The following is a 20,693-nucleotide window of genomic DNA, read 5'->3' as shown; positions in this document are numbered from 1 at the left end:
CCATGCTATTGGAAATGCAGGACAGATCTGCCCAAATAATCAAAGTCCACCCCACTTGCTTAATCTCCACAATGCAAGCAGCCCACAGCAATAAGCTTAAGGATGCTACAGGGCCAGCCCAAGCGTTGGGCACATGGAAACGTCTCTCTTAGATCATAGACACTACTTGTCAAGAAAGCGTAGAGATTAATTGTGCAGATTTGCATTGTATCTCCAGCAATGAAGACGCGCATAAGGGATTTCCTTCCTGAGGCACCAAGATAGCTTGAACAAATTTGTGTATTATGCATCTCTCCATTTGGGTGAGCATCTGGAAGCCATTTGCTGCTCAGCCTCAGGCAGCAAAATGTGTCTCCTCACTAGCTGGTGCCTAGAGAAGCTGGAGAAAAACATCAATATGCAGGGAGCAAGACTTCCGATGAATCCCCCGTCTCTTCCTTCAGGACAGGGCAAAGGGCAAAGAAACCTTAATGCCGGTTGGAGCTGCTGGGCATGACTCTGCACCGCAGGCCCCGCCCAGCTCCCAGCTCCAACCCAGATCCCAGCTGTTCTTCCGCACTACCAAACTCTGCCCATTCGGAGAATCTGCAACAGGCAAGAGGGACGGAGGAGGGGCGAGCTGATCAATGTGCAGAGGTCATAGGGTTAAAAGTCGGGGGGGGGGAAGAGCAGACCACTTCCCTCTTTATTAAACATTTACCAAGGGAGGGAAGGGTTGGAGGCAGCCAGCCTGCAGCCCAGGGGAGAAAGACCCCCAGGTGGTCCTCGCATTGACGTCACCAAGGAAAATCACAAATCCGGCTGGCCCAGAGCAGTGATGCCTGGGAGGGCTCTAGCCCGTTGCCAGAACAGCAAGAAGAAAAGGGTGGCTCACTTGGTCTTACTCAGTTGTACTTTAAGCCAAGACGCTGCCTCTGACCAGGCTCCCTTCCCTCCCATCACTGGCTCCACCACCTCTTTACCGCCAGCCCGGAGCCTGGATGGCAGGAACCTCAATGTGCCCCTTCTTTTCCATCTGTCCCCATCCTGGTAGCATGCCAAAACCAGCCCATTCCTGTCCTCCAACCGAACAAGTCCTGAGCGTGCCAAAGAGTAAATCAAGAGTCCAAGGAGCAAACTACACACTGGGTGTGTCCCCATTAGGGCTAAACCCAGTTACTTGAATTCTGGGTTCACACAACACACTAACCTAACAGTCTACAATTTAAGCCCGCGGCCCGGTTGAAATGTTGAGTCAGCCTTTGCAAAAAGCAGCCGTATCACTGTCCCACACTTTAGATGGCTTAAGAGTTGACCGCCACAAGCCAGCCAAGGGCTGCTTGCTCAGTAGCGACCGAGAAACAGGACCGGCCCCACCATTAGGCACAGACAGCCGACATCAGAGTTTAGAATGCACGCAAGCAATGCAAGCAGTTCGCATTCCCCTTTAAGTTACTGCCAGATGTGGGGAGGAGCATGTGTGGGGTTTCCCACCTCGTGGGCCAACGAATTTTGGTCTGGTTTTGGACACCAAACACCATCATTTGGCTCAGAGGGGAGGGTGCCGTTTTCTCTTCTGTCCAGACACCACGGTTTCTAGACCAGCCCTGTAAGAGGCAGGAAAACAACGTGAAGACAGGGCAGGCCCTTCCAGGCATCAAACTCACATCCAGCCCTTCTGCAGAGTGAAACATGCAATGTGCAGCTCGGCACCGGGGCTTCACTTGGACTGCCAAAATCCAGCAGCAGGACCCAAAAGAGGATCAAGACTGAGCAATCTCTTGCTGTGTGAGGGGGCACCATTCTTCCCACCTGGCAAGACATCAAAGAAAAGCCACATCCATGGCAGCCCCCCTCCCCTAGGGAAGGGGGAGATGTCTCTCCACGGGCTCATTGTTTGGAAACAGAACATGGTGAACCCCAAGGTGTCGGTCTCATCCAGCCTCAACCTGATGATCACCGGTAGCCAATCTGGGAAGGATTTCTTCCAAGCCTATATTCACACAACACCCTTAACCACATCCGGGAAAGCCCCACCGGCTGCATGCCAATGTTGGCTATTGTTAGCTGGGTGGCTCAGTTTGTTCTGCAAACCCCAGGGCACAAATGGATGTGTGGTACCGTCAGAAAATGGGTGAACTCCGTAACCAGGTTAGGTAACGGGTGTGAAGGTCGCCATAACTTGATCCCAAGACTCTAAAAAGGCCCGAGAAGATCTCAGAGGCATTCATGTGGGGGCTGTTCCACATGTTCCCCATCCCCACTGTCACATATCAGTCCTGGATGCACTCAAAACCAGAAAATAAAACATCCAAGGGCGCAATTAGGGATGGCCTGCCACCAGGGAGGTTACCAAACAGGCAGCTTGCCACACACACACACACACACACACACTCATTCTCTGACACAGAGATCACTAAAGGCTGGGGGGGCAGAGGGACCAGTAGCCTGTTCCGCCCCACACAGCATCTCCCTTTCCTGCTCCCTCCACCTCCTTATCTTCCCAAACAGGTCAAACGCCCAGCATCTCCCCCTTAGATAAACAAGCCCGAGACCCACAGCTCCATTTCCTAATTCCCAAGGACATGTGCCCTGCCAGGAATTTCGATGGAAGGCCCTGGCAATGACAGCCTCTTCCCTGCAGAGCCCTGGATGGCTTCTCAGATGCCTCAAAGCAACCCTCCTGACATGGGTGGCTCAGGAACCAAGAAGCTGCCAGGAGCAGGGCGGGCAGGGTGCCTCCCTGGCTGAGAAAGTATCTCTCACTGCCTTCCCCACCTGGTGCTCACCACAGAGAGAGAGATGACCGCTAGCCAGCCAAGCTCCTTCCCCAAGCCATCCCGCCTGGTGTTCCCTCCGTGGGAGCCAAAGCTGTTCCTAACGGTTCCAAAGAGCTGCTCCGAGACACCTCCTTGGGTGCACGACTGGGAGGGTCCCTGAGATGCCCTGCAGTCCAAAGACGCACACAGCTCAGAAAGATGCTACCTGCAGAGACCGGGAGGCATGTAGCACACACCTACACATACACTGGCCCATGACAACAGAAGGGGAGGAGCACTGATTTTTTAATTTATCTACAAGGTTTATAAGTCACTCCAATCGGCCAACGCTGGCAGCATACAACTCCTAGGAAAGGAACACTGGGATTAAAAGCCAAGAAGAACATAATCAAATGCCAACAACATCTCTTCATTATAATTGTATGCAAAACCGGAAATTCCCATTCAGGATGGTAACAACCAACTCATCATCTAGAGCGGTGTTTCTCAGCCTTGGCAACTTTAAGATATGTGGACTTCAGCTCTCAGAGTTCCCCAGCCAGCATGGCTGGCTGGGGAGTTCTGGGAGCTGAAGTCCACACATCTCGAAGTTGCTAAGGTTGAGAAACACTGCTCTAGAGGATAGTCTTAACAACCAGGCCTCCATGGTTTGCTGAAATAATCAGGCTTTTTTGATGAGAACAAAATGCCAATCAGACAAATTCAAATATGCAAATCCTGAAAGGCGGATCCCCTCCCTTTCCACAGAGGCAAAGAACCCAATTAATATTCTCATCCACATTCAGCAGAAACGTTAACTGGTTTTCTGCAATATCTACCCTTTTGCAGTCTTGCAATTTCTCCAAGTATCAAAGCACATCACACAAAACGGACAACTCAAAAAGAAATGCCTTTCTTCGCATGTAAAGCAACTTGTTGTAAGAATGAGGACTGGTCAGAAGATCAAGAATCCACCCTGCAGAACTCACGGCAGGTCACACACTGCTCTGGTTTCCCACTGAAACTACATCAAATGTGCAGTAAATAACACAATGGGGCCCCTATTGCCAGTCCCAAATTTGATGTGGAAATACATGCCACGTAGAAAACTAATTTACACTATCAGTGGCCCAAATTGCTCCTGTGGACATCTATCTATAGGTGGGGGGAGGGTGAGTGATGTCACACCTGTCCTGAGGCCACTGTGCAAATGATGTCATGCCACACGTCATTGCAGTTTCTACCGGATATCCCACTCACAACTTGTAAGCCCTTTTTTTTACGTCACATGCGCAGAGTGGATGAAAAGGGTAAAAGGCATTTGCACAAGAGTTTAGCTATAAGCAAATATAAGATTTAGCAAAGAATGAACAATAACAGAGCTGAATATACGTACAGTAGACATGTAAACATTTCCTGGGAAAAAATGGATTTGGGGGGGCGGTGGATAAAATACATACACCATTCCACCCAAAATTCATACAGCTACCCTCTGCCCCTGTTTAAGTGGGCTCTTAAAACTTGGCTTTATCCCAAGCCTGGGTTAGAACACGTGGTAGAGCCCTCGTGGGATGTTTCAATTGTTCCCTGATTTGGATTATAAAGTCTGTGTTTTTATTCTTTTTTATTGTTCCAGCTTGAAAGCCACCCAGTGATACGCATCGGGGTGGCCTATACATTAAATAAATAAATACGTCTTAATTTTTTAACACGCTTCATCCCTTCATAAAAATGCACTATGTGAAATCTGGCCTGCTTGTAACGGTAGGTTTTGTGTGCATGACACGGACATTTGGATAATGTATTTTCTTTAGATAATATCTACTTATTCATTGAAGTTCCTGGAAAACCTTTCCAATGACTGTGACGAACGGCACTTCGAGCTTCTGAACTCAAAGGAATGTCGCCCTTCTTCATGCCTGCCTGTTTTGGAGAAGCTGGCAAGCAAAACTGAACCTGCAAACAGGAGCAACACAGTCTGGATTTTATCCTCCCCTTCACTGAACAGATCAAGAAAGTGTTTTCAGACAAAAACTAACAGGAAACTAACAGGAAAGAGGTGGAACACACATTTTGCCAAAAGGAACACCGCTGGGCCAGTCTCGGATCAAGATGGTATCCCTATGGGCAGTTTCTACTTCAGAAATTTATGAGGACGATAACCATAAATTTCTGAAAATAGAAGGTCCGCTTGGATGAAACAAGCATTTCCCTTTTCTGTTTGTTTTCTTAATTCATAAGACACTTCCTACAATTTCTTACACATTGTAACCATTTTAGATATCATTTAAAAAAAAGAGGAAACATTTTGTGACTGTTTTAGTCATTTTTGCAGTTGGAGGAAAAATGGAAAAGTGTTGGGGAAAAACACATTTTCTTCTTCTTCCCCTGGGGTCTGAGTCCAGACAAGGATCAAGAGAGACCCAGGTTCAAGCCGCAAATCAGTCACAAAACACAACGGGTAACTTTGGCCCGTCTCTTAGCCTGACAGACCTCACAGGGTCGCTGAAAGAACTGGGGAAGCAACGTGGAACCATGAATGCTGGCTTGACATCATTGGAGAACAAGCAGGATATAAATAGATAATAGATGATTGATAAATAATAACAATGTCCAGTAGAATCAAGTGGGGTTGAATAACTATTACAGTCTTTGCCAAGAAAATGAAATTAACATTGCACGTTCTATTTTAAATTCAGAAGAAGATAGGGAAGAAATTTTAGACGAATGTGTCCCCCCACCGCTTTCCATCTACCCCCCCCCAACCTATGATGACTTGGATGCCATCTTCCTAACTGAAAGCAACACAGAAGTTACATTTGTGCAAAACACACAACCAGGTCACTGAAGACTGAACAGCTACGTGCCCCCAACATGCCCCGCTTGGTTTGTGCAAACCTTAATTAGGTGGTGTGTAGGTGTGTGGTTGCTGTACTAAACGAAGCATGGGGTTAGTTTAAAGTACAAATTATTGCAGAAATGCAGAAAATGGACTCATCTGGTAAGGTGGACAGGCCCCACACCTGCACCTTGGCCAGCCGCCCCGTTCCATATAAAACAGGGCGCAGGACTAAGAGGAGAATTTGAAGAGGAGGCGGTGAGGACCCAGAGCCCAGCTGATGTTCACATTTTCTTGGAGGGAAAACTCAGTTCTCAAGCCGTATGTATGCCCAAGAAGGGTAAGTTCAAAGCAATTTTTGGGACACAAGGGGCATTTCAAGATGACAGACGTTAGAAGCCTTGTTGTTTAAAAGAGAAATGCCCCCACCATCAAAATGTTGAGCCTAAATTGGTAGCTTTTAAGGATAACAAAGACAATCCAAGTTCCTTTTGGGAGGGGGGGGGCACATGCAAAGGAGGGGATGGGAAGAGGAAGTGCCAGATGCTGCTCCAAAATCATCTTCCGCCCCCACGCCTTCCACTCAAGGGCAAAAGCCTGGCCTCCAGGGGGTGTCCAGCCGGAAGAAAAGGCCACCTTCCACAGGAGAGGGAGAAGGCATGGAGAAGGCAGGAGAGGGGGTCGCCCTTCGTGTTTCCTCTCCACCGCTTTGTAAGAACAAAATTCTAACTTACTAAAGTTATCCTTTGGGTGAAATTTTTGAGGCCGCTCATATGATCATGTGGGAAGACGAATGGACAAGAATCAACCAGGAACGGGGAGGAGACAGTTTTGGTAACACTAACCCTATAAGGAAGAGCTATTTAGCAAGAGCCCAAGAGTTAAAAAAAAAGGGGGGGGACAGCAGGGGGCAGAGCAAGCATCTGCAGCCTCACTAAACTATTTGAAGGATCAGTCAGAAGAGGAGAAGTTGCAAGGAAGTCATGAAAGCAAGCATTTAAATTGCAAAGAAGGGAGCCTAAAGACTGCCCGGTCCCTCCCACCCCCACCCCCACCTGGAACCAGCGGATGGAGGATAGGGGGCTGCCCCCTCTTTTGCTGCCAGGAGTCCCTAAGCAGGAAGAGTGAGCCAACTTAATATGCCCACTGGGGATAACTGCAAGGCACAGACAAATGAATACTGCAGAAGCGCATGAATTTAGCAGAAAGTTCTCTTGGCACACCCTCTCAGTCTAGGGGAATAATTTCCCCTGTAGGTTACCGGACTGATGAAGCCCGTCCATGTATGGGAAAGGAGGACAAGCCGTAATTCAAGGCAACATCCCCACCATCAATGGAAGATTAGACAAGGGGGGAAAAAACCTTGCCTGCCTCCATTATCGCATTCTCGGTGAAGGGGGGGCGGGGGGGGGGCCGGGACGTCTCCTCTTCCTTTCACTCAAATGGGGGAACTTGATCAACTCACAATTCACAAGATAGAGATGAATTACTTGGAATCACCGGAATCTTAAAACACCTCAAATGATTCCTTTTTGCTTTCTAAATTATAATGCTGGCATCTAAACCTGAGAAAGATTTCCACAGCCCTAAATCTCCGCCTAACTGAGGCGATCTGCACATCAAAGGAGGGGAAAGATCAACTTTCTAGGGGGATCGGACACGGCCTACCTGGCAGAGGGGATGGGGGGCAGCCCAGGCATTCCCGGATCTCCTCGGGGTCTCGCCCCGGCATTATTATCCCAGAGGGTTCAGGGGCACCCTCCACTTCCGCTCCAAGGGATGCCTTGGAGAATGCAGAAAGGGGCATGCCGGGCTTTCACGCCGGGACCTTTGCCCGCGAGGACCGGAGGGGCGCGGGGGTGCCGGGGGCGAGGACGCCGGGGCCAAACTCTGCCGCGGGTCGAGGGGGAAGCGCCTCTGCTGCCCGGACCCCAGTCCTGCGCGAGGGGGGGGGAGGGAGGCCCGCGGGGGTCGCGGCGCTTACCTGCTTGAACTGTTCCTCGTAGGTCCACTCGTGGGGCGGCGGCGGCGGCGGGCCAGAGGCCGGGGGGGAGGCCAGGCCGCCAGCGGCGACCACGCGCTGCGCGTGGCGGGGCTCGGACCCGGCGGCGCCTTCCTCCCCCCGCTCCGGCCCGTCCCCCGCGGCCCCGGCGTCCTCCTCCGCCTCCTCTTCCTCCTCCTCCTCTTCCTCGTCGCCTTCCTCCTCCTCCTCCTCGCCGTCGGCCTCCCCACGCGCGCCGCCCGCCTCTTTCTCGCGGCGCCAGGCGGAGCGGCGGGCGGGCTCCGGGCGGCGGGCGGGCGGCGGGGCGCGGGCCGAGGGCAGCCCCCCGCAGGGCCCGCCGCCCGGGAAGGGGCGCAGCGGGGCCGGGGCCGCCGTGGCGGGGCCGCCGCGCGCCGGCGGCTGGTGGGGCGGAGGGAGGCGCGTCTCCCCCGCGGCGAGCGAGGGGGCGGCGGGCGGGAGGGGGGCGCCCCCTGCGCCGGCGGGCCCGGGCTGAGCCGCCTGCGCCCGGCGCAGCTTCTCCTCGAGGCGCGCCGCCTGCGCCCGCTGCAGGTTCTCCATCACCGCCTCCAGCCGGAGCGCCCCGGCGCCGCGCCCGGGCGAGCAGGACGCCGCCGACGAGAAGGCGCTGGCAGCCTGGCGGGAGAGAGGGGAGCGGCGGTCAGCAGCGGCCGGCGGAGGCGCGGCGAGGGGGAGGGGAGCCGCCGCCGGGACCCCGCCGGGCCCGTCCGCCCTCCCGAAGAACCCCCCGAAGCTTGGGGGCCGCCCCGCTGCCCCCGGTCCGGCGGCGGACCTCGGCCCCCGCTCGGAGAAAGCAGCCGAACTCCCGAAGTTGCGGAGGGCGCTCTCCTTCCCTCCCCGCCCGCCCGCCCGCCCGCCCGCCTCCCCGGCGGCCCCTGCCCCCGCGGGCGCCGGCTTACCAGGGCGGACTTGGCGGCCAGGCTGGTGTCCTCGCCCATGCTGCTGGTGACTCCCCCGCGCCCGGCCACGCCCGCGCGCTCCGCCGGCCGGGGCTCCCGGGCGGGGGCAGTGGGGCGCAGCGCCCCGGCTCCGGCGCTTCTCGGCGGGCGGCCCCGAGGGTCGCTCCCGGCGCGCCTGGCCTTTTCGGCTGCGAGGCTTGTGGGCGAGCTCGGCGGCCGGGGGCTGCTTTTGCCCGGGCCGCCCTCGCCCCCCGCCTCCTCTCGACAACAAGTGGCGGCGGGCGGGCGGGCGAGGCTGACCCTTCCTCCTCCTCCTCCCCCCCCGCAACGGGAGCGATCAATCGAGGGGGGCCGCCGGAGGGGGGACGCGCGCCGGAACGCCGCCCGAGCTCCGGCAGCGCAGGGGGTGGGGTGGCTTGGGCGGGCGTGCTTCCTGCCGGGCGCGATGGGTAGTGTAGTCCAGCGGGAGCGACTCGAGGGCAGAGTCTTCCCCGAACCTCGGCGGTCACTAAGGGACTGGCTCCGGCCAAGCTTCCCCGCCGCGGCCAAACCGCCGGACTGCCTGCCTCGCCCGGCTCAGCGAGAACAGCGCGGCGGGGTCCGAGGGGAGCCCCTCCCCCCCGGCCAGGGCTTGTGGGGCGGGGGGTGCCCCAGTTTCAAAAGTTAGCGAGAATAAAACTTTTCCAGCGCTCGGGAGGGATTGCCCGGTCGCCTCTTCGCCTTTGCGGCCCCAGAAAAGGCTCCCCTCCTTTCGGGGGCCCGGCTGGAGAACGGCTGCGGGGGCGCGGCGTGTCCCGGGCGCGGCGCTCGCGGTACCCCCCGTCGCGGGGGCACGGCTAGCATCCCCGCGCCGCGCGCCTTAAATTAGGAAGCGGGGGCGGGGGGGGGGCTGCAAAGGAGGCGAGACAACGAGCAGGATTTGGCGGAGCGGAAGAAAGCTTCGCCGCAGGTTCTCGAAAAGGCTCCGGGTGAATTGGCGAGTCCAAACGGAACTATCAGAAGAGAGTGTGACTGTTTATTAACCTTTGTATGGCAGATTGAGAATACTTCTGACGTTCTAACCAAAGGATTCCGTAAAACACTCCAGACAAACATACCATCAATGCGATAAAAATAACAAATGCGGGAACTGGTATTTTCATTCGGAATAAACATCTGTCGCGCATACCGGAGCGCTTGGAAGGTGGATTCCACCAATTGCGGAACGGCCTCCTCAGAAAGGCTTGGTGGAATAAAACAAAATATTTAAAACCCGCAAAATTATCATCTTCATTTGAGGGACAGAACGTAAACGCCAGAGCAAAATCTGAGCAATTCACCCCCCTCCCCCAAGTTCAGCAGAGCCAGTGTATTTTCACCTGGGGAGAAAGAATTCGGTGTAGGGCAATAAAATGCCCTTGTTATTCCTACAACCACAGCAAAAAGTGGTTGCTGGGCCACCCGCAACAAGATCTTGCCCCAGGCCTCCAAAAAGGAAAAAAAAGGGGCGGGGGGCCTCAGCACTTGCTCACCAAATTGGGGCAGAAAATTAAACGGGGAAGAGGTACCCAAAAAGGTCAGGCAAGTAAGTCAACATCCTGCATCAATCTTGCTTCTATCCTGGCATCATCCTGGTATTTCCAGTACCTAACAAGCACAGTGAAGTTTATTTGATGGTTTGTTTGTTTAATTTATATAGCAGCCCATCTCACGTATGTGACTCTGGGTGACTTACAACAAAATAGATAAAAATAAAGTAAATACATAATATAAAAATACACGGCAGCTGAGCTTCATGCAATAACAGTCAACAAAGCCAAGAAATGGGCTATATCGTGTTTCCTGGGGCTCCAGGCTCAGGCACAAAACCAAGTGTTTAGGACCTTGCAAAAGGCCAGCAAGGTAGGGGCGAACCTCATCTCACGTGGAATGAAGTTCCACAGGCCGGGAGCCATGGCAGAAAAGACCCTCCCCCTGGGTGCCATCAGCTGACGCTCCTTAGCTGATGGCACCCAAAGGCAGAGGTTTCTAATCTTCATTTTTTTTTCCTGCAAGGAGAACAATACAGGTATTCCTCTAATTGGCACAGCAATTGCAGTTCAGGCCTAAGTACATTTACATGGCATAAGACCTGGCAGACTGAGACCAGTTAGGTTTACTCATAAGTAAGAGGCCTTCATGTCACAATGAACTAATTGCTCCAGATCACTCAACAGTATAAGGTTCAGCCTTTCATCATCACCATATTTTGCTCTAAAACTGACCTCGTCACCAAGCCATCTCCAACCACAACAAATGAAATTGGCACCCTTTGTTTTGAGGCAGGAAAGACACACGGATTATTTTGTGTGCCCTAATATAATTTTAGGGCACCTTAAAAAATGGTCTCTCCAGAATACAAACACTCTTGATGTGGCCCATTTTACTGAGATGGCTCTACTCACTACTATGCACAACTGCCTTGGCAAAAAAACGTTACAGTTTCCCACCACCCAAAGGTGGTCCTCTGCTCTACAATGATCCCGCTTGGCCTCTGATGGGAATGCAGTTGGTATCATGCCACAGTGCCAAGACCATAATCTAAATGCCTGCTTTATCCCACCTTTGGCCATGGCTCTCTGGAGCAGCATTTCTCAACCTTGGCAGCTTGAAGATGTGTGGGCTTCTCAACCTTCCTGCCAAGGTTGAGAAACCCTGCTCTGGAGTGTCCAACAGTGATGTTCCTCATCCCCATACCAGAAGCCAAAGAGAAGGTGGCATGGTTTAAATCTGGGCCTTCCTGCAAGAAGGCAGACCAGAAATGCGGCTCTCCTTCAGCCTGCATCAGCTATCCCTAATCCACCCTGATCTCCACTCAGGTTGGCCAAAATGTATGCGAGATACTATGGACAATGAAGTGCGACCTGCTGGACAAGGCATGGCAGAGATGGACCCTCAGTGTGCTTTATCTCATGTCTTTGGGCTGAAAGCGTTTCCCAGACTCGGGAGGATAGCAAGGCACCCTGCTGGAAAGCATGGGAGAGATTTGGGCAGGGCCATCGTGCCACAAGGCTCAAAGCAAGGTTGCCCACTTGAGGGCAGAGCGAACACACCCAGCAGATGCTCATGGGTTTGAATTCCAAGTTTGCATACCTCTTCCTTCAGAACATGTCACAGCTATCCTAAAACATAAACCAGATCCAGCGTGTGACCACCCCTGAAAGTCGGGCCCTCAATGATTTGGGAGACATCCATGGTTGCCATGGAGACTATGAACTGAACTGCATCAAACTCAGTGAGGTCTCCCAGAACTAATGGTCTGCGACACACCCATCCTCTCTCTAGAGCCCAACTTCAGCCACAAGGCTTTGCATCCGGCTATCTGTGGAGCAGTACCGCTGAAAGCCATTAGAGCTTCCCAGATGACAACTGCCACCCCAGCCTGTCCTGAGATCCCAGCTGGTGCCACTTGAAACCCAGGTGGACATATCTTCGAGAGGGAACTCCCCCACTGGGCCCTCCCAAGTCCTGGCTACGTGTGCCAGTTGAGCGATCTCATCCACAATCAAATCGCGGGTGAGGACAGCCGTGATACATTTAGCAGCAATAGCTGGGGACCAGGGCAACTAAGAATTGGATGACCACCAGAGCTGAATACTGGGAGCTAACAGTCTCAAACGTCAATTCTGTCTGCCCCATGAGTGACCCGCTCCTAGATTCCCACCATACCTCTGCCCAGACTGCCTGATGTTACTACCTGCTCTCACTCCCCAGATATACTACAACTCCCCCAAACTCTGCCCTCAACCTCCCAAAGTCCCCGTCTCACACACGCACAGCTCCTAAATTGCCATGCATTCCTCCCGCCACCTCAGCTTCCCTAGTGACCCCAGAACTATTCCTTCTCTCAAACACTCAGCAGTAACTAGGCCCATGGAGCGCCTGGGAGGATGAAGCCCCACATGCAATCATCCCCCACACCCTATATCACCCCACACTTTCCACTCCCTGGATCGCTGGAGTCAGACGTTCCCCATTCACTGACCAATTCCAGTTCTCTAGAAAGCCAGATCTAACCAGCTAACCTTGTCTGAACCCAGACGTTGAGCAGGCAGAACCTGATTAGAAGGTCACTAGGAAATCCTAGGGGTGTCAGCTAGAATAGGCGGCTGAAAACCATCCCAGAAGAAGGCAGTGGCAGACCACTTCCACGTTGCCAAGAAAACCGCATGGATGTCCATGAACTCACCAGGATCTGGGCTGCAAGGAGAGTTTACCTTTAGTGAGAATTAAACCTATCTGCAGTCCTCTTGCTGTACAGAATGTGCCGTTCAATGAGGCTGCCTCCCAAGGATATTGGCAGCATATGACCAAAACAGTCAAGACAGTGGCCATGACAGCGTGATCAAACTTCCACCTGTCCTTTGTGTGTGTTGCATGTTCAATGCATATAAAAAAAAAGAGAGAGAGAGGAGCTTCAATCACATCGTCACAGCCATCATTTTGACTTTTTTTAACCACATCCTGTGGACACCCCTGTGGTCCCTCCAGTTCTTTCAGGACCATGGTTTCTGGAATTCCTAGCCAAAAGAGTATCAGGTTGGGGAGGTGCTCAGCTATGATCCTTCCTGTAGCCTTCAGTGGAAAGTCAATGATGGGCAGGGCTAGGAGACCTCCTTGGACCCCAGCACTGGCTCAGTCCAGCCTTCAGCCACTGTCCTGGCACACTAGCCCTGAAGGGTCCTGGCACAGCTTGTAAAGGTATTATGCATATCCCAGTGCATGTGTATGAAGGTCTGAGTGTACAGTATGTGTGTAAATAGGACAGATGTGGAGGAAAACAGAGGCGGGTGACACAATAGCTGCTTAGTCTGCTCACAGAATTTACACACTTTCTGGGCTCATAGAAGGAGGAAGATGCAAAGAATTCTAAGAAGCCATGCAGGCAAATTGCTGGGTGTGGCACAGAATATGGAATATACTTCACCAGGTTTACTTCATAAACCCATTTGGGGGGCTGAGCATGATACACTGAACCAAATGAGCCCAAGACACATGCAAATAACACTAAGGCTAATCCTAACCAAGCTTTACACGTTTTGCAGATGTTAATATGTCGTCAATAATATTTTTTGCAGAAACATGGAGAAAGAGGCCACACTGGATTTACACATTATACTGGCTGAGGTTTCAATAATCAAAGGGGGCATTCAAATAATAAACCAGAAATGTGATTTTGAGAGCTTTCCTATTTTGGATTTACAGAAGAGATGTATTAAATTACTGAAGTTGTTCCGGAGAACAGATAAGGAGAAAATGATGAGAGGCCACCTTGTGGGACTTTATTCCAGTAAACAGAAGATATATAAAGTGAACTTACTTGATCAGGGTTAAATATATGTTGTGATTTTTGGTTGCTGTCAATGGGATTTCTTCGTGACCAGACTGAATGATGAGGTTTTAAGGATTTGTTTATAAATGGGGACAGGTATCCTCTCCTTAAAATTGGATTATAGAATGGATTTTTTAAGATTAAGCTTAAAATACATATGTTATAATTTCTAGTAGCTTTTAATAGACCTTTGCAGATTAGGATTGAATGATGAGTTTTTATGATTTGTGTATTGATAAGGGATGAGATATGGAAAGAAGAAATTTTCCTTTTTTTGTTTATTGAAATTAGGGGGAGGGGAGAGCCATTTTTTATATATCTGCCTTTTCTCTCTCTCTCTTCTCTCCTACTTTCTCTATTTTTTCTTATTTTTTTCTCGCTTTATTTTCTATACCTGTTTTCATTTGTATTAGCTTTTTTCCTTTGTATTTTTTTTACAAAGGTAATAAAATTTAATTCTAATAAAAATTATTATTAAAAAAACAAGTAACGCTAAGGCTAATCCTTACCAAGCTTTACATGTTTTGCAGACAGAGGCAATTCGGTCTTTAACCTCATCTGGTTAAAGAAGTGGTGTGGACACTGCCAAGGAGAAGGATACTTTTCTCAGAGAACCAAGGCCTGGGGAGAGAGCGCTCGTGAAGCCCCTTTCACATCAGGTATCATGCTTTTATTGGCATGGTTGTTTCATCTGCGCTGCCTTGTTTGTTTCATCTGTTTTTAAACTATTTTTGATCGTGGATTTGAAATCATAAGCTGCTCAGAGTCTTCTGGAGTGAGTGGCTATAATAAATTTGGTAAGATAAAAATTAATACATAAAATAAAACTTTGGAAGCTTCCTCAGATACTTATAACTGCTGTGAAGAATATTGGAAGCCACTTCTTTGTGTCTTTTTTCTTTTCTATTTTTCTTCAGCTTTGTTTTCTTTTCTTGTACTTTTTGCTTTCTCTTTGCTTTCTTTTTCCCTTCTCTTCCTTACTTTCTATTAGTTTGTATTAATTTTTACCTTCTTTTTTTAAAAGTTTCAATAAAAATCATATATAAATAAAAAAGGAAGCTCCCTCAGATATACATTTTCAAGGCCTCCGGATACGTGGCGATTGTGCCAATGAATAAATCCCACTTAAATCAGTAGGATTCAATTGTGGATTTAAAAAGCATACACACAAGCTTGGTCAGCCAGTTCATATAGAGAAGGGTGGGCAGGTAATTGAACGCTCAATGGTTTGCAAAATATTGACTGACATTTGTGCTGAAAGCTAACGCCTGCCCTTGTCTTCCAATAGTTACTTGGCTCTTTGATAGCTGACTTAATTTCTCCTGGAGAGAGGACATCACTGATATTTTGCACTGGGCAGTATCTGACAGTTAACACGCAACAGTATTTGGCAGGCAAGGGACATTCAGAGCTTCCGAGATACTGCTTAAACATCAGCAGACCGTCTGTCTTTCGTCTGCCCTTCCTCCCCTCCCCGCTCGCCACAACTGACTCTGTTCAGGAGATCTGGAATAGGTTAAGCTGGGAAATGGGAGCTCGCCTCTAATGCACAGGCCTGTGGCTAATAAATGCCATTAACATCCCAGCATCCTCCAATGTGTTTACCTTGAAGATAAGCAACAGGAGGAGGCGTGGAGGCCACAGAGCAGGTGGTCTCTGCTTGACAACAGGAACAGGGGAGCCCTTTCGCCAACCCAGGCCCCCCAGATGTGGCTGGGGCAGATGGGAACTGCAGTCCCAATGCAGGAGAGTGCCGGCTAGGGCAAGGTTGAATAGTGGCCAGGGCTCACTGTGAGCCCAAATGGGAGAGTTCCTGAAATGCCAAACTCTGCATTTTAACAGCCCACAGAGAACATCAGGTTGGAGTGAAAAAACAACGCAACCGAGCTCTGGAAACAAAACCAGGACAGCCTTCAGTTCAATTCTCTGGTTTCAGGAAAAGCTGCCTTTGTCTTAGCCGAAAACCCTGGGCTCACAGGGCTTGCGAGTCTTTGCCCCGGCCTCCTTTGCACATTCTTTGGCAACATGCTTCATCGTTATGTGCTTATAGAGCTGTTACTATATTCTTATACCCGCCCTGACCCTCCAAAACAGTATTTCTCAACATCAGCAACTTTAAGGCGCATGGACTTCAACTTCCAGAATTCCCCAGCAGCTGTGCCACTTTCCAAAATGCACACAACGAGGCTGTGATTAGGTTCGCAAAGGATATGAGATGAGCTCAGTGCTTTCTGGGAATCCAACCACTTTCTTAGCAGGCCAGAACAGGGCTGTCCGCAGAGGTAGTGTCAAAAAAGTCAAGATGGCTGCTGTGACTGACTAAATGGAGCCCTGACCCTTTTTTACATGCACTGAACGTGCATGTAAAAAAAGAGGTGAAGCTTTGATTCCAGTGATTCTCCTGGGCCAGAATATGGCAGATTGCTTGGGACGCTGTATCTTATATTACCATATCATTTCCAACTTGTTAAACTGGGTTTAGAGTTAGTGTGTTGTGTGACCTAGTCCACTTGTATTCATTCTTTAAACTGATCTCACTTTTGAGTAAGACCCCAAAGTTGGTTAAAAATACTTTAAAGTTCTTCTAGCAATAACATCATAAAGGTAGCTGTTACCAGATGTTGTATTATACGGAGGGCATGTTTCTGTGGCTCCTGAGAAGCTAAACTGGTGGACGGGGGCCATTTCTGGCCCCTGGCCCCTTAGAAAAACAAACAGGGCAGGTGTTCAACCAGCAATTCAACATGTTGAGGCTCAGTAAGGCTACTATAGTAGGCCATGTCTGGGAAATGATACCAGATTAGAGAGGAAAGCGAAGTACAATCTAGAGGTAAGTGTGATTGCCATTGACTTGGGTAATAATTGCAGCAAAGAGAGCCCATGCTGCCATTTAAGAGTCTGCCTTGCTGAAGGATCCTGCAGGGCATGGAAAGGTTTAGAAGAGGGCAAACCGAAGGATGGGGGCTGAAGCCATGCCTTCTGGGGAAGGATGCAGCATCTGGGGCTTTTAGCTTTGGAGAAAAAAGGGAATGACAAAGGGACAGGAGAGAAGTGTATATAACATTATGCAGGATGTACAGAAAGGAGGGAGATGAAAGCTTCGACGGCTAAGAGGGCTCATCCCACGAAGCTCAATGGTGGAAGGTTCCACACAAGGAGCACAACACATCGTCCCACCTGTGACACTTAAGGCGCCATGGTGACCTGACTCGGGCAGCTTTATTGCGAATTAAAACTATCCGTGGTTTTCTAATCAGATCAGGATCTGATCAGCTGCTGGGGGATAGGAATAGGAGGTGCTATTCCCCACCCACCCCAGTCCAGCTTGTGGGGAGCCAACTGGCATTGGTTTGTCCCTGTGGGAAGAAAACACTGGCCATTGTGACATCATCCTTGGGTCACAATGGCAACCGGGGCTGGGACTGCCATCACTAAGTGATGCGGTGGTAAAGCGTGATGTCACATGACCGCATCGCTTAGCGACGACAATCCCAGCAGTCCCAGTTGCTGTCATAATGCCAAGAGGCACAGGTCGTTAAGCGGGAAGCGATGGGAGTCCCAGGCAAGGGGTGCAGAGGTGCCATGGGATGGTGCTGGGAATATATACTCTTGACACACATTCCCAGCATTCTTCACTCATCCCTCCCAGGAACACCCTCTCCCCACCACCACCACAATGAGGCAGCACAGCAGGAGTTGGGTGTGGGCATGCCATAATGTACCTATTATATAAAGAATTGTTTTAATTTGTTTGTCATGTGGATTACTTTAAAATGAGTTTTTATTCTTTTATTTATTGTATGCCGCCCAGAGTCATCACTGAGCAAGATGGGACGGTGGATAAATTTAATTAATTAATTAATAAAACGGGGTAATTGCTTTGAAATCTTTCTGTCAATTCTGAAAATGAACGAATAAAGGCAATATAAGCTACTTTGCAAAATGCTGCAAGAAGAGGGTGTTTGGAACAAACCTTAGAGGCAGACCCCCAACATACAGCTGGAAAAATAAGAGAGAGAGAAAATATGTCTGAACTCCCACAGCAGCTCCATGGAAGGAACAGCTCTTGAAGGAGAGATCTGGGACCTACTTGACATACTCTGCCTTCCCTCTCCTTTTTTTCCACATCCTTGTTCTTTTACTTTATTTTTTCACATAGATGAAATTATTAGCAAGGCAGTTTGCAGTGTAAGTAAAATAATATACTCACAATAAAAAGAAAATAAAAACAGAACTAACGCCTTCACAAACTGGAGCAGAGGCATAAACAATGGCTACTGGTGTGGGAGGAACCAGCAGGACAAAACAATCTTATCAGCACATCATCTAAAGACCCTTAATGAAAGGGCCAGCTGGGCTCCCCTGAATCCCCCACCCACACCCCACCCCTGTTCCTTTCACTGCCAGGAGGATTCATTTAGGTAAAGTCCCATCGCCAAAGAAGGGAGAAATGTGACATCTAGCGAAAGAACAGGGAACAGGTGGTTTCATACAAATGTATGCAAGGGGGAAGGCAGCACTCAAATCTCGTGAAGGAGGATGACCCATATTATTTTATTTATTTATGTATTTATTTAATTTACCCACTGCCCAGTCTCGTTCAATGACAACTCTGGGCGGCTTACAGTAAACAAAAGAATAAAAATTCATTATACAATATAATAAATAAATAGAAAATATAACATATAACATATAAAATATAAAATCCAAAATTAAATATTAACTCTTTCACTGCATTCTGAACCCTACATGATTAACCTGGTTGACGGATAAACTGATTTTCCAGGTTTGTATGGTATATCAAATCATAAACCAATCAAATGAACTGGGTTTGTACATCATGCTCAGCTATACGAACACATTTATACAATTAATTAAGCTTAGCATGTTGTGCAAAGCATCTGCCCAGCTAAGTTAAGCATGTTGTGTGCATGCAGCCAACGGGGACATTTCCATAAACATGCTAAGCTGTGTCATTTATGCCTGCTTAAGTTATCTGAAAGATTTCCTTCCATGGATAAAGAGCAGGACCGCAGAGGTAGAACTTTACTAGGATAAATATTAATAAGAATGACAAGCAAAAGTTAGGTCCCACTATCACTCACTCACTGAGATCACAACAGAGGCTTGTCAAGCCCAGAATTCTGTTGCCAGAGGGAACCAACAAGATGAGAAGCTCACAAGTAACAACGAAAATGCTCAGCTGTTTGTGTTCCTCAACAGCCACAATTCAGAGGCATACTATTGCTGGAAATCCTCTGCAGCGATCTGAACTAGAAGACATGGATAGCCTTGTCTACCATCTGTTGCATCATCTTTTAAAACTGTCCAAGTTAAAAACCATGGTTTATTTATTTAGCTTTTTCAATTTATATGGCTGCCCGTATCCAATTCATGACTCAGTGGCTAACAAAAATTCAAAACTATATATATAAAAAAGACTATAGATTTAAAAACCACACAAATACTATCAGTAGCCGAGATTTTAAAAAACACCAGTAACAAATGAGCACAACCACTGCACAGGTGCTGATACACATCTGGATCCCCAAGCCCAGTGACAAAACCTCATCTCTAAGGCCTTGCGAAAAGCCAGCAAGACTGGGGCCCATCTAACCTCCAGGAGGAGGATGTTCCACCATGGCAGAAAAGCCTCCAGAGCTGGGTTGTGCACTATGTGAAAAGTCCCACAGATTGTTCCCTAGGAGCTGGACCAGAGTTTCAAGGGAAAGCTACCCTGTTTTTTATTCAGTCAGACTCTTGGTCTTTCACTGGCCTGCGGGGGCTTTTGTAGGTTTGCCCATTTTGCCCCAAGGAATGCCAGCAACACATAATCAAGCACCAAGCAGCAACTCCATCCAAAGAACAAGAGCAATGGCTGAAAAAAATGGGTAATATGAAGATGCCACCCCCTCAAACTAGTGTTATGCAGCAAAGAAGTGCGTGTATCCAAGGACTTTTGTTGGCTTTAAGGACAAATTGAGAAAGTACAGGTAGCCCTTGACTTACAACCATTCGTTTAGCAACCATTTGAAGTTATGACAGCACTGAAAAAAAGTGACTTACAACAGGTCCTCGCACTTACGACCATTGCAGTGTCCCTGCGGTCATGTGATCAAAATTCAGGTGTTTGGCAACCAGCATGTATTTACGATGGTTGCAGCATCCTGGGGTCACATGATCGCCATTTGTGACCTTCCCAGCTGGCTTCCAAGAAACAGAGTCAATGGGGGAAGCCAGATTTGCTTAATGACCACATATTTCACTTAACAACCATGGCGATTTGCTTAACAGCTGCAGCAAAACAAGTCATAAAATGACTCACTCAACTACCATCTCGCTTCGCAACAGAAGTTCCAGTCCCAACTGTGGTCATAAGTCGAGGACTACCTGCAGTGGGCTCCTAGATATTGTTAGCAAGAGACTCAACGACCAAGGATAGCATCCATTGTTCTGGGAAGGGAAGTAAGCTTTTTGCATTTTTAGGAGCATTTTCTTTGAGCAGTTGAGCTCTGGCTCACAGTAAGTCCATTAGGCTCAAAGTTAGGATTCCACCATGAAGAGTGAGAAGTTGGACCTGCAGGGAAGGCACGCTTCTATGACAAGACCTCAACACAACAAACAATCCAATAATTTTAGTATATTTAATGCAAAGCTTTCTTCCTTGGAAAAAGAGGAAGAAAGTCCTTTTTAATTGTGACACTTCCTCTTCCTCGTCCGTATACTTGCAGGATCATTTTCCCTGACTCCAAACAAACCAACCTACTCTACAGATTCCTACAAATGTCTTTATGGATTTTAATTCTTTTCAAGGATTATGCTTTTGATTTGTTTTTAAGGCACAGAA

At 49.2% G+C, this 20,693-nt stretch overlaps 1 protein-coding gene across 1 annotated transcript in view; it reads right to left on the bottom strand.

Annotated features, from left to right (window-relative positions):
* ARID3C (AT-rich interaction domain 3C) overlaps positions 1–8,535 on the bottom strand; it is a 72,180-nt gene extending 63,645 nt beyond the window's left edge. The window contains exons 1-2 of the mRNA XM_063293191.1: positions 8,497–8,535; positions 7,562–8,212 (exon numbers count right to left, since the gene is read on the bottom strand). Of these exons, the coding sequence (XP_063149261.1) occupies positions 7,562–8,212; positions 8,497–8,535 (690 nt within the window). The remainder of the gene's footprint in view (positions 1–7,561; positions 8,213–8,496) is intronic.
* Between the last annotated feature and the right edge of the window lie 12,158 nt (positions 8,536–20,693).

The sequence above is a fragment of the Candoia aspera genome, chromosome 2 (genome assembly GCF_035149785.1).
Source record: "Candoia aspera isolate rCanAsp1 chromosome 2, rCanAsp1.hap2, whole genome shotgun sequence".
In the NCBI taxonomy this organism is placed as follows: domain Eukaryota; kingdom Metazoa; phylum Chordata; class Lepidosauria; order Squamata; family Boidae; genus Candoia; species Candoia aspera.
Note: the sequence above shows the minus strand (reverse complement) of the source record. Positions and strands in the feature narration are given on the sequence as shown.